The following is a 15101-nucleotide window of genomic DNA, read 5'->3' as shown; positions in this document are numbered from 1 at the left end:
ATATAGTAAATATAGTTTCCACTGTAGATTTGGAGATGATCCAGAAATTAAGAATTATCTGCACAAATTATCCTAAATTTATTTCAGATATTTTCATCAAACCTGTTCTGTCTTACATAGGAATTACCCACTGATGATGATATAATCTGGTGGCAACTTATCTATTAATATCATATTTTTCCATTAATTTCTATTGATGTAGTAATTCTTAATTGAACTCAAACGCTTTGTTTCTACCACATTGACAGAATTTCTTTTATGTCATGGCTGTTGTACAACTTGCTGTTCCCAAATTTTGATGGTCCAGAATGTAGAGATTGGGTTTTTGATCATTGGAATTTCATTCAACAATAGAAAAAAAATACTTTTCTAATGTTGACTCAAATTACTCAAATTTTATCTGCAATCCACAAACATACTCTCAAGTGTTGTGTTAATGAAAGAGTATGCTGTTTTAAAATAATTTGAAGTGTTAATACCATGCTTGAGCTGACCTTCCATTAGTTTGATTTTTGCCTATGCATAAAAAGCAACTTAGATTTCACGCTGTCAGTAACAAAAATTGTAAGTACTTACTTATTAGATTGTACTTATTTGGAAGACATCTTGTCCTCTTTTCCTAGACCAGGATAATTTGGATTCCAGTTTGAAATTTTAACTGCCTGAATTGGGCCTTTCACAAAATAAGTTACTATGAGGGAAGGGTGCTTATATATAAACCAGCATAACCAGTTCCAAAACATTCAAATCTGATTTGATTTTTTATTTAATTTTTATCCCTCCTTTATTATTGTTTATAAAAAAACTCAAGGCAGCGAACCTACCTAATATTCCTTCTTCCTCCTGTTTTTCCCACAACAACCACCCTGTGAGGTGAGATGGACTGAGAGAGTTACTGGCCCAAAGTCACCCAGCCAACTTTCATGCCTGAGGTGGGACTGGAATTCTCTAGAGTTAAGATCTTTGAAGAAATCTCTACTTTGATTATCTTTAATCTCTCTTTGATTATCTTTAATCAAAACCTTCTGAAAAAGGTTTTAATCCAAATGAATTTCGCTGGTAGATTTAGAATCCATCTCTCCCAATTTGCAGTTTATGGACTGAGTTAGTAAAAAGAAATAGCAAAAGTTACCTGGATAATCTACAAAGAATTGCTTATGTTGTCTTTACTTAACTAGTGCTGTTTACAGCATAAGTCATTTTCCTTTCACCTTCTGTCTATAATATATACCAGTATAAATCTAAATTGTAATGCATCCATCTATTACATATTTTAGTATATGTGAATAAGATTCAGCTAGTTCTGTTCCCGTGATACATCTTGGAGCTCTTTCTTCCTGGTAGATAAAGAATCTATATATTAGAATCTGGATGATACCATTCAGTGATATAAGGTGGCTTAGAAGTGTGCATGATAATGATATGGGAAAATAGGAAAACAGCATAGATCAAATAAAGTACACCAATTAATAGAGAAATGGAACAAATACTTGGATTTTTCACAATTAGATGTTAATTTAATACTTTATCCACAGCAATAATAGAAAATGGTCATAACTGACTTCTCAAAGTTAATCATAGTTTATTTTTTACCCTGAAAAATTATAGGTGAGAATGTATCTCACCTGCAATTTTCTTTAAAAGTTTAAATACAGTCTGTGATTGAAGGTTGCACTATCTACGTAGTATCTGTAGAAAGAATGTGGATGGAATGCAGAGTTTCTCATAAGTATTTTATGCACCATCAAGCTGCAGCTGACATTCATTTCATGTTTCCAGCTGCCTTCAGTTTATAAACATGCTGAGGCTGGTGGCACCAAAAGATAATGATCTGGATTCAACTACCAACAAATCTGATTCTGGGAAGATGGCCTCACAGTCCAATCAATATTGCTTGTACCAGATCTTGGGTGGGGCAATATATACCCAACAAAGTCACCCATAGCTCAGGTACCATTTTGGCCAGGTCTAAACTCACCTCTGATCAATATCTGCCATTGCAAGTAGCAGATGCTGGCAAATGATCAGGTGAGTCCTAAGTGAAGTAAATGGCATTACCAGTATAAATTGATAAAAGAGAATTTAGCTCTCCAGAAATTACTTAGATGGTTACAGCTGTTTGAATTAAAGATAGTTAGATCTTTAATTAAATCACAACTGTGATTTTTAATTAAATCACAACTGTACATGTTTAAATCATAGTACATGATAAAGCTGAAGAATTACTGCATGTAATGTGTGAATATTAATTTTTAATGCTAAGTCCAATAAAGGTCTAACATATTTGTATTGCTATTCATATATTTTCTTAATAAAGGAGAATATTTGTAGCTCAGGATTGACATGAGGGGTCCTTGGTGTTCTCTGAGCTGGGTTGTTTTCTTGCAGACATTTCATTACCCAAACTAGGTAACATCATAAGTGCACTAATGATATTACCTAGTTTGGGTAATGAAACAACTGCAAGAAAGCAACCCAGCTCAGAGAGCACCAAGGACCCCTCATATATTTTCCTTCTTTAACCCCGAAGCTCCTCCATGATGTCAATAAATAGTTGCTGGGCAGATTGCTTTTTGCAGATAGCATCACAATAAAGGCACTATTTGTAGCAAGATGCAGATTTTTATAGAACATTTGACTTCTGGGTCTTGAAGCTCAGCTGTGCTATTACCCCAACTGTTTTTCATCTTATAATATTTTGTTATATTTAAGCTATAAAATATTAATTATTCTCTACCATAGCCTTAATCTTTGAGTACTGAGTGTTAAATACTGTATGACTTGTTAAGAAATGGTATCTATATGATAAACTGCCATAATAGTACCTACCTATAAAGTTCTATAGAACTACCATTAATTGGACATGTGGAATGAGAAATGTCAGAAATAAATCTGTGATCTATTATTCTTATTATGTTTAGTGTTTGTTTTGAATATGAAACAGCAAAATTATGCAGATATATTCAAAGAGAATGCAATTTGCATTCTTGCCTGTACTTTCAGGTCAGGCAAATTTAATTTTAGCTGCCAGAGAGGAAAAACTGTTAAGTAATGGGTGTTTCATTTCCTTGAAACAAACAATACATTTTAGCAATAACTACAACCAATCAACTCAGAAAGATTACTTGTTATAAATCCTTACTGAAACAAAATGTGCCTAGGTTTACAATCTGAAAAAATTACAAAAGAACGTACAAATGCCAGCACACAATTAGAATCAACATATTATTCTTATTTCACTTTATATTTATTACCTTGATATTATATAATGCCTGTTTCTTCATGATGATCTTACATTTTCCTGGTATGCAAAATCTTTAATCCTTTTAAGAAAACTTGGGGTTTTTCCAGCAAAGATAAAAGAAACTTGTATGCTGTCAAAACATCACTTTGATGGAATAAAAAAGCTCATTTTGTAACAATACAGTGCTGTTTCATAAATAATTTCATAGTTTGGAAATGCATTACTTGGAAGTATATTCCTGTACTTTACATTAAAATAATGGGACTAATAAGTTTGAAATATATCACTGCAAAATTTAAAAAAGCCTTTTTCTGAGTATACATCATCATCATCATCATAATAAAATAAATTAACCCAGTATCAAAGAAGAAAAAACAGCAGTCATCTACAACATACAGTGTAAAGACTGTAACAGCCACTATTTAGGACTAAAGCTAAAAAGCAAACAAAAAGACCAGAACATCACCAGCAGTCAACATCCAGGTCAGCAGGAATTAACACCAAGAGGAATACCAGACAAAACAATCAAGCATTAAACAATACCCTAATCAATTACCAATTCAGGCATAATTACTGTTTTAATTATTTTAATTGGTTTTAATGGTATATTTTGTTATACTCCCAAAGTCACTTGGTGTGAGATGGGCAGCCATATAAATTTCATAAACAAACAAAAATAATAAATTATATCCATGGTTTATTTCCAGCATAAAGAAGCATAGATGACTTAGTGCTTGTACCTGTTTGGGCATGGTATTTTATGCAGTGCTACAGAATATCTACCTACTGAATTTTCCTATATTTTAGATCATGACATTTACACATGATGTAGATGTTTGTAAATTGGTGTCATCAGAATGTTGTATTCATATTTCCTTTTTAGTTTGTTGCTGATGACTATTGCTACTATTACTGTTATGACAGGTTCATGATGTTGAATAGCCATTACAATAATGGCTTTCTTATTATTTCAATGTACTATCTGTCAGACATGCATCATTATTTTGGAGTCGGCAAGCATTTCAGGTGAAAATTGTTTTGCTAACCAGTATTTCAGTTGATTTTGAAAATTGTCCCTTAAAACAGGCAGTATGGTATCAGCTGGGACTTCCTGTTGAGCAGAGAAAACGAAGGTAGCAAAACACGCTAAACCTTGTTCCCTGTTTATCTGACAATATCAAACTCAGTCCAGATTTAATTTCATTGAATCACGATTGTGTATGATAAATTTTATCAAAATGAACCTAATTTGATTGAGATCTTATCCAGTGAAGATTTTTATATTATGATCATCACAGATAAATTGCTAAAAAGGCTTCATTCACGGCAACTAAAAATTATTGGAGTTTTAATTCTACACATCTGGAAGATATGTACCATATTGATGAGGGTAATGTAATAATGTATGTAGCAGTATGATAGTTTTGATCAAATTAACTATTTTACGCCCCTTGTTTCTTTTAATAATTAGTTCTCAGGTTAATGTTTCACATCACTTTTGCCAGCTAAATAATCTGTACTTTCACATTTTAACACCTGTCATTATTCCTTGTGAGAAAAAATTATAGAAAGCATATAATTAAAAGCATAATGCTTGGTGTTTTAATAAATGTATTCTTGAGGATGAGATTTTATTTGAAAGCATGATAAATTTTGTTACTGACTTTTTCCCTTGTTTTTTTAAAGGTATATAAAAAGAAAACTGAAGCTGCTAAGAAAGAGTATCTGAAGCAGTTAGCTGCGTATAGAGCAAGCCTTGTATCAAAGGTAACATGGGTTTCAGGGGTCATAGAATTTTGCAGGCTGAAACTATGAGCAGGACTAGAAATAAAAAAAATAGTCACTACAAAGTTGGCTTCTCCAACTTGGTGTGGTACAGTGTTGGACTTCAAATATCAGAATTCCAGTCTAGTGACTGTTACAATTGCCAAGCAGCAGTTTACCGGCTGACAGTTTTGACATATTTTCCTAACATATCTGTAGCATATTTTATTTTGTTTGGATTACTTTAAAAATGGCCATGTTCATTTAAAAATGCTGATAGAAATATATGCTGGTATAATATTGGAAGATGTGCCAGAGCATTCTCAAACCTTTTTCCCATCCTGAAATGTGCCACTGGCAAATGAACAGTGCCACTGAAATTAATCTTGAATGCTTTATTTGAATCTTGAATACTTTATTGACCAAGGGTGATTAGACACACAAGTAATTTGTCATGGTGCAGAAGCGCTCAGTGTAAATGCAAAGCAACAGAATCATCATCATCATCATTGTTGTACGAAAGTGGTTTGTTTAATATGTAGGAATGATTAAATAAAATATCAATTCACAAAGCATTCTAGATAATACTATTCAGATTATGAAATTATTTAAAATACTGATTAAACTTTTCCATTGTTCTAAGTTGCAACTTTTATTAGTTTTGCATGTAGTTTAACAAATTGTACAGCATTGGTGAGCTGCAACTTTGTTTCTGAAAAACAAGCACTTTTCGTTACTAATCCATGACTTTTGCTGTAATTATTGTTGAGCTAACTAGATTTCTCACTTCATCTGTTGAAGAAATATTCATAAATACTTTGTTTCCAGTTCTAACAGAATACAACATAAAAATCTATCCCAAGAAATGTAAAAGATAGGAAACCCGTATCCACTTCAATGTAGATCAAAATATAGAAAGATTTCTTTATTTATGTGTTTATTTATTTAATTTTTTTGCTACCCATCTCCCTATGAGACAACTTTTACAGTGAGTGATAATTCTCCAGACTTTCAAGCAGAATTTTCTTCAAATGCCAGGAATTCAATTTGGGGCCTCCAACATGGAAACCAGGCATTGTACTATTGAGTTATGATCCGTTTCAGTATGTCAGATACATGGTAACAAATAATTTATAATCTTTCAGCCTCTGAAGAATAACATCGTTTTAAAAGAAATGCTTACCTTCAAGTGATCACAGGTTTCTGAGACTCATGCATAAAGAGAATGTTTTGTATTCATATTTGGTTCAAGGATTTCTACATTGCATTCAAGAGGGCTGAATAATAGTTTGAATTCAAAAGGTTCGCTTGAGTTCTGATTACACAGGAGGGTTAATTAATGTTATGCATTTATCAGATCCAGCTAAGATCTGACTGCCAGGGCTTCATGTTTATTCTTCTAAATATATGTAATTCTTATATCCTGTAACATAGAATAGCACGTACATTTTTACAATTTATAAAGATTAGATTACTTTCAAAAAATCACACAGAAAAATAAACTTCTCTTACTCAGAGGTTTAAAATATATTAACTTCTGAATTAATATACGTACTTAAACTTTTATTCAGGTTGCTAAATCCTAAAAATATAGTTTTCATATTTTTGTTTAACTTTGTAATAGTTTAGTGGCTTTCCTTGTGCCCTTTGTGTCTTCACTCTTTAGCATACATTCTTAAGATTCTTACCCTTAGAGCAGTGGTTCTCAACCTATGGGTCGCGACCCCATTTGGGGTCGATCGACCATTTCACAGGGGTCGCCAAGCAAGGCTGTCCACCATTTTTTTCCCCTTTTCCGGCGGGTGCCTTACCTCCCTTGAGCTGGGCCAGCTGGTGGTCGGCCTGCTCCGTCTCTGCTGCTTGCCAGCTACGCCTCGGCCCGCGCAGGGGGTGGAACCACGCATGTGCGGCACTCCCGGGCAGGGAAAGTCCTCGACTTACGACCGGTTGGGTAGTCCTTGACTTACGACCGGTTTAGTCCTCGACTTACGACCGGTTTAGTCCTTGACTTACGACCGGTTGGGGGTCGCAGCATTAAAAAGGTTGAGAACCACTGCCTTAGAAAAACTATAAACATTATGAACTGTGTGGAAATTATACACACATCCACACAGAGACATCCCTCCCCCTTTTCAAATTATTGCCAGCAGTATTTACAGACTCCAAAGTTTCACCAGAATTTTTTTTTTAATTTTATTTATTTCTTTTTCACTATACAACAAAAATAAAAATAAAAAAATACACACATACACACACACACAAACACACACACATATATATATATACGGCAGGATCAGCTGGGGCCGATCACGTGCTCCAGGAGCATGTATACATACCACACTGCAGAAATGAAAGACTTACTCTTACCTATGCACTGAGAATTGAATTCCCTTTATCATTTCCATTTAATTTTGTGCAGTTTACTGATAAAATATATTTTTGTTGCTATCATTATTAAAAGCTTGATGGAGGCAAATGAAGTTATCATTTTTTCCTCTGTACATTATTACAGATAATGAAGCAATGTCTGTAATGTGCATGTAGGCTGATTGGTGGTGATGGTGCATATATTAGAAAGAATACAAATGGCTCTCACAGGCTCCAGTGACCCCAGAAAGCCTAGAGTAACATTAAACTTACTTTGATTTGAAAACCGATATCAAGGTCATAGAATAAGGACATATATGAATCTTCCAATGTTTGTTTTGACATAGTACCACTTGCTTTCAAAGGAAGATTTTATCATTTTTTTCCTGTCATATTTCAATAGTTATTCCTTCAACTTCTCCTTAAAATATGAATTATTATTCAGGTACATATCTTCTGGCAAGCCCTTGGAGTTAATACTGTATTCTTTACTACATTTATGTGAGCACATCAAGTTTATAATACAGGTATTAGAAAATAACAATGCAGAAAACTGAGAAAAATAGTTATAGAAGCTCTTTTTAATGTTATGTGAAAGCTATTATTAAACTGATTATTCCAATCCCTGGCCCCTTCTCAAATGTTAAAATATTATAACTGTACATCACACATATATTTCATGCATTGGAGGATGATATAGAATGCTTCAGTATCTATCTTACAACTTACAAATTCAAGCAAGCCTCTTATAAAATAATATAACTAACATTATATAAATACATATAATATATATTAATAATATATAAAATAATAACTTCTATGCTGGTATATAAGGAGAAAAAGTGGGGAAAAGGAGGTTCTGAATCTTACAGTCCATTTCCTACCTGGAACAACTAGAGTGGTAGGAAACATAACATACAGAGGTCTGAACAGATTCAGTTTTTAAAATTTGGTACAGATTTCTTCATATCTTATCAATTACACAGATGTTTATAATAAATTGCCTCTGAAATGTAGCAAATAGGACATGGGGAAAATAAAACTACAAAATGCTGCTATTTAGTGAATGTCACAAGCAATCTGTAAATAGATAATGATTATTATATAAAGCAGCAGCCCCAACCTTTTGGGCACCAGGCACTGGTTCCATGGAGAAAGATTTTTCCACAGAGCGGAGGGGACATGGGTTTGTGTGCTGCCTGCATCCCATGGATGGGGCTTCACTTGTTTGTTTGGCCCGGTTGCTGGCATGCCATGGCCCAGTGCTAGTCCGTGGACCAGGGGTTGGGGACCCCAGATTTATATGACTATATTTAGTTAATGTTAACTGTGTTTTTTGAAATACCTTGGTCAGTCTTTGGTGGAAGTGTTTCCCAAGGCATTTAATCTGCTCATCTCTCACTTGTTCAACACTTCTCACTGTAGTAAACAATATGAGAAATCCTTATTAAAATTACTCAAGGAACAAGAGAAACAAAGAACAAAATCATGAGCAAATAGAGAGATATTCTATGTTTGAATCAAGCTGCAACATTTATCAAAAAGATCTGTAGGGACTGGAACGAAAGTACATTTTGCATAATCAATAGACAGCAGAGAAATGGGAATTGAAGCAATTGTTTCTTTTATCAGGATAAGAAATTAAAAGCAAAATCAATGCCAAATGTCTAGTTTGTAACTTGGGTCATCTTTGGTTTTTATGTTCAAAAGTATCTATCTTTTGACAAAATGGCATCACTAATGGAGCCCTACCCATAGTAATATGTCATCTTCATATTCCCCAAATCTGAAAATGATGTCAAGTAAATACAATGAGGAAGGAAGAGAAATGAAAATAAGTTGCATTGTGCAAACATAAGTTTAGATATCGCCTGGGATTGGATATGTTTTCCTGTTCTAGATTAAGTTTTAATGAATTGCATATTCATTTATTGTATTTCTCTTGTACAAAATGTGACAGTTCATTTTTTAAAAATTATAAAGTATAGTCTTAAACGTTAAAAAAATAATACAGTGATGCATATAGCCTTTACAAAAACTACTCTGTTCTGCATAGATAACAGTAAAACATCAGAGACTTAATCAGCTTTGTCTGAGTCAATTTTGTCAGGGGTTGTGGGAGGGCAAGTTAAAAACAAGTACAGACTATTTGGGTCTTGACTCTCAGTATAACTGCGCATCTCAGACTTCAAATAATTTGTGGTGTGTTTTTTTTTAAACAGAGCTACAATGAGCCCGTGGATGTTAAAGTATCCCAGCAACCTCAGATGATGAGCCCAAAGCAGCCAGTATTCCATGCATCCACACAGCCTCATTCGGCAATGTACTTAGGTTCCCATTACCATCAACAAACAGGAATGAATTCTCATATAACAGCCATACATCCCAATATTCCAAGGAATATAGCACCTAAGCCTAACAACCAAATGCCAGTGACTGTTTCAATAGCCAACCTGGCTGTAACTCCTCCACCAACCCTTCAGATGAGTCCTCCAATTCATCCACATCTCAGTATACAACATCAGACACTTACAATGCAGCAATCGATTGGAAATCAGCTGCCAATGCAAGTGCAGTCTGCTATACATTCACCAACAATGCAACAAGTAAGTCCTTACCAATTTTTAAGCTGTTACCACCCAATATATGTCATGAGTAGCTTCTTTTTTTTTTACTTAATCAGCCAGGGCTTATGTAAATTAAGGAAACGTGGCGCACGAGCACTCCGTTGACCTTTGTTAAATGATACCTGCATCCTCAAATAAAGTATTAAATATAAGAAAAGAATTAATTCTGATCTATAACTTAAGTGTACGGACTATTCCACAATGACCTTAATTGTTGAGAGTATAGGTTTGCTTGCAAGAAAACATTACAACATGACATCATTTGAGAAACATCAGTGAGAGGGAATTTATTGGGAATGTTCATATGGTGATGATTGTCAATTCACAAGTTATAATCCTTGGAGAACATTTTTTTCATAGTGAAAGAACAACTAGATCCTCAGCTCCTTAATCATATAAAACATTCCAGTTTTAATACATTGTGTGGAAACTGGCATAGCCATAACATAATTCTGTTGATTATATCTCAATTTAACCTACTTTGTGGTTACCCTGAATACATGGTATTTCTGAACCTAAATTTCAGTTGGACATTATGATTTAAACCTACAACCTTCAGCACATTTTCCTCTGCTTTAGAACATATACCACAACTATATTCAATTTCCGTGTGATGTCTTCAAGCTAAGAAGTGGATAATAGCATAGAAGTAGGAATATTATAGAAGTTCCTGAGCTTTCACTATATTGTAATGAAGAACAGTGGGTTGCACTATTAGTTCTGTTAGAATATGGCATTATTTAATTTGATAGAGTACAATAGGAGTGCCATCCATTTATATCATAGCCTGAAAATAAGTTTTTACATGTGTTGTCTCCTGCTTTGTAAGTCTGATCCTTGTACTATGTGTTATTCATATGTTTTAAATTAGCACATACCAAAATTACCTAACTTTTTTCATAAGCGCAAAGATTTAGATTTCCCCCCAGTGTGCTTTAACTTATATATGGTTAAAATGAATCCATTGTGTTGCCTTTTCACCTAGAGAGTTTGCTCTACTGAAGTTTCTCATTGGTCGTATTTTCTTCTAAATTCATTAGCAAAAAAAAAAAATCATATCAGTTCCTTATAATATTCATAAACAAAAACTATTATGCATTTTCTTTGTAGTTATCATAAGTTTAAGTATATCTTATACATTTTATTTTCAAGTAAATATTTGATGAGTCCTAAGAAATAGATTGCATAAATATGGATGTCTCTATTTGCACTGCTAATGACTCTTTATAACTTAACCATGAAACGTCAATACAGTTTTCATTAAAACAATAAAAATATTCTGTGGTTCAAAAACTACCTCATTTTGATTTGTAGTATATTTCTTGCATTGCAATATCCACAGGCTAACTTACTTCTAATAAAATAACAGAGGTGGAAGGGACCTTGGAGGTCTTCTAGTCCACTCTCCATACTTTGTTTTTTAAGCAATATACAAATATTTTGGGATTACTTTCCTTCCTAAAATATTGATGTTCTGGCTAGGAGCCAGCTTATTTTCTTACCTGTCTCCCTAAGTCAAACTGCCTATTTTCAACATTGGATTTGTACAATTGAGATATTCTAATATGTCATGTGTATATTTGTAATCATAAAAAGCTAATTAAAACAGTCTGTCTCTTCCAAACAACTTTGAGTAGAACTTCCATAATTCCTAGTAAGGTTTAGCAATGCAAATTAGAAAATGTTGTGGCTTCATGTATGAAGACATGTCAAGAGAATGATCATTTCCCTGTGATTGGGATATAGTCAATTGTAGCCACATCATATGTAACCTGTTGTAATTTCCTAATAAGACTAGGAAATCAAGGTATTGAGCTTGGGCAGAAACTGTGTGACTGAGTGCAGTAATAGAGTTGAGCCAGAGGAAAGTGAAAGAAGCAGTATAACCAGTGGTGGGATTCAAATATGTGAACAACCGGTTCTCTGTGTGGATGCCGCTTCCAGAAGTCCATTCTGGGCCTAGGCAACAAAAGATTAGCTATCGGTTCTGTCGGTGCGAACCGGCTGAATCCCACCACTGAGTATAACTCATTAATAACCAAGATAAGTGCTTGCTTAATTCTGCACTATATACTGAACCATTATATGAAAATATGAAATCATATAGAGCTATATATTCCAGGCACCTAAGGGAAAGAGGCATGTAAACACTATCCAGAAACTCCTTGCCAATTTTCTGGTAGAACCACTGGCAGTGGGGACAGGAAATAACAAGTAATAATAGTGGAAAGATCATTGTCTAAGCATAATGCTAGCTTCTTCATCTTTCATATTGGACAGACAGGGAAGAAAGTCTTTATTTTCAGATTTTTGTCAACTTGACAAAGACAACATGTGTTGTGCAATAGGGAAGAAGAATGGTTTTGCATATTGAGTAATTCCTGATAACATATAAATGTTTCAAAAGTGGGATTTTTGTTTTAATCATAGTGGTATCAAGATTCTTTGCTAATGTAATTGATGTGATATTGAGATAAACATTGAGAAGCACTGTTCTAACATTAGTGGAGAACATGATGTTCTCTATAATCTATAATCGCTGAGTGATAGACAGATACCTACACAAACATACACACAAACAGACAAACACACAAACATGAATTTTATTATGGCTCAACTATGGCAAGGACTGCTTATATTATCTAATTCCTAGGAGAACTGGGCATGGATTTTAAATATATTCATTTCTACTCTTTTATAACATTTTTTCTTTAGCCCTATGATTATGCACTAGCTTTTAAAGAAAATATTGGCTTGTTTTGTCTGCAGTTTTAAAATTCAGTAAATATTTGGTTGCATTTCATTACTTTTAGCCACTTCCATTATTCGCTCCCCCTCACATTGTTTTTCTGAATGTGATTTAGGAGAAGGAGAAAAATCATTAATATCTGTCAACTGTCCTTATAACCTTAAGGGGGAATCTTTGTGTGATATCACACAGACAGATTTTCAATTTCCTTGTGTAATAAATAGATGCTTTAGAATTTGGATGTAATTTAAGAGTTTTAAAAAAACATCACATTGAGATTGATGAATAAATCAGTTGAGAAGACAAAACATAGATGCCTGTTGAAAATACCTCTCCAGACAGGCAGGAAATGAAATTAGTTCCCGGTAAAGTGGGAAGATGAGGGTCACAGTTTAGGTTTTGCTGGAGGCTTTTTTGTACTTGCTACAGGCCCACACAAAACCCCCAAGTAGGGATACAGAAATCTAATTAAAGAACAAATGTTCCATCTGACGTCAAATTAATCTTTATCAAGTGTCCTATTTTTATTTCAACTGGGAGCTAGAAAATGAACCTTAAAATTCAAGGCATGCCACAAAATGGTTGTTGATCTTATCTTGAGTGGCACATTGCATAACATTTACCACTGTCTTAGACCTCTCAGGGGCTGCTTTTGAGAATAAGTAAAATAACCATTTGAAACCCTACTTTCTCAGTTTGTATTCCTGATATTTTTCCATTAGCTTTGTGATGTAATTTTAATAAGCATTATTATAACAACAAAAATTGTCAAATTAAATCTAACAAACTGAAATATTAGGATGTTCTTTCATTATCCCACTGTTTTGCAATTAACGGCAGAAAAGAAAAGTCTTCATTAATAAGGAAATCTGCTTAGATAAAAATTCAGATTACAGCTTATTCTTTCCCGAGCAGAAGCAGAAAAGTAGATTATTAATTAAATAACATACTTTGCTTATTGTTCAAAATATAACAAAATATAAAAGTAAGACAATAACCGAAAGTAAAGAAGAACAAAAATACAAAGTGAAGAAATCTTCTAATCCAAGATGGTTGGTTGGTTGGTTGGTTAATAGGTTGTTGTTCGTCCATTGATTTCGATGAAGACCTTGACATGTTATGGATTATGGACCATCAACGGTGTGTCCGTAGATGGCTGATAAGACCGATGTTAGCACGGAATGTTCTGCCACATACTGAACAGAGAAATAGTGTCCACATTTCTCTGTATGGTTAGTAGGTAAGTAGGTAGGTAGGTAGACAGACAGACAGACACACAGACAGACAGACAAGATGAGACAAAACAAGACAGATATAGATTTCAAACCAGACATTTCAAACACAGTCATGCAGTTGTTTTCTGCAGGAGCTAGAATAAAAGAAATGAACAGATCCCACCCTCATTGCATAATAATAATAATAATAATAATAATAATAATAATAATAATAATAATAATAATAATAATAATAATAATAATAATAATAATAATAATAATAAAAAAGTTGGAAAGGACCTTGGAGGTCATCGAGTCCAACCCCCTGCTCAGGCAGGAAACCCTACACCATTTCAGACAGATGGCTGTCCAGTATAGAAGTTGGCAACTCAAAGGTTGTAGATCACAATTTTTAAGGATCCCAAATCTTTTTAAAAATATAATCAGAGTTGGAAAGCAAACTATCTATTTTAGGATTACTTAGGGCAGACATGTCAAACTCTCGACATCACATGACATTGCACAACGTATCAGAGTTTTTTCGCCATTGCCGGCAATGAGGTGGGCGTGGTTTCCCGATGACGCATCCGGCCTGTGGGCCGGCAGTTTGACACCCCTGACTTAGGGAGAGTAAGTAATACTGTTTAGCCTTTGGAAATAAAAAGATCCTTTTTAAAAGCTGAGTTTTCTTACCCCACCTCCATGAAATGTCATTGTATCAGCCCTTTCCTCCATCCATCTAAAAGTGGATGAAAATGCATTTTATTATTTTTCCTCTTATTATTTTATTTATTTATAGGGTGTTTTTCTATTTAAGTAAGCTGCCTTGAGTCGCCATGTGTGAGTAGGCGGCAATACAATTTTCCTAAATAAATAAATAATTATTAAAACATAATGATGATATCTAATTTTGTAATGAATCATCTACAATCATCTACACCCCAACGATGCCCTTGACGTGATGGCCCGCTGCCTGGAGGCCGTACGGGTCTGGATGGGGAGGAACAGACTCAGGCTCAACCCTTCCAAGACCGAGTGGCTGTGGTTGCCGGCGTCTCGGTATGGTCAGCTGACGCCATCGCTGACTATAGGGGGCGAATCTCTGGCCCCCTCAGAGAGGGCGCGCAACTTGGGAG

At 34.3% G+C, this 15101-nt stretch overlaps 1 protein-coding gene across 1 annotated transcript in view; it reads left to right on the top strand.

Moving 5' to 3' along the window:
• TOX (thymocyte selection associated high mobility group box) overlaps positions 1-15101 on the top strand; it is a 94782-nt gene that overhangs the window by 68128 nt on the left and 11553 nt on the right. Inside the window, exons 6-7 of the mRNA XM_015812361.1 lie at positions 4931-5011; positions 9598-9981. Of these exons, the coding sequence (XP_015667847.1) occupies positions 4931-5011; positions 9598-9981 (465 nt within the window). The remainder of the gene's footprint in view (positions 1-4930; positions 5012-9597; positions 9982-15101) is intronic.

The sequence above is a fragment of the Protobothrops mucrosquamatus genome, unplaced genomic scaffold (assembly GCF_001527695.2).
Source record: "Protobothrops mucrosquamatus isolate PMUCROS unplaced genomic scaffold, P.Mucros_1.0 scaffold79, whole genome shotgun sequence".
In the NCBI taxonomy this organism is placed as follows: Eukaryota; Metazoa; Chordata; class Lepidosauria; order Squamata; family Viperidae; genus Protobothrops; species Protobothrops mucrosquamatus.
Note: the sequence above shows the minus strand (reverse complement) of the source record. Positions and strands in the feature narration are given on the sequence as shown.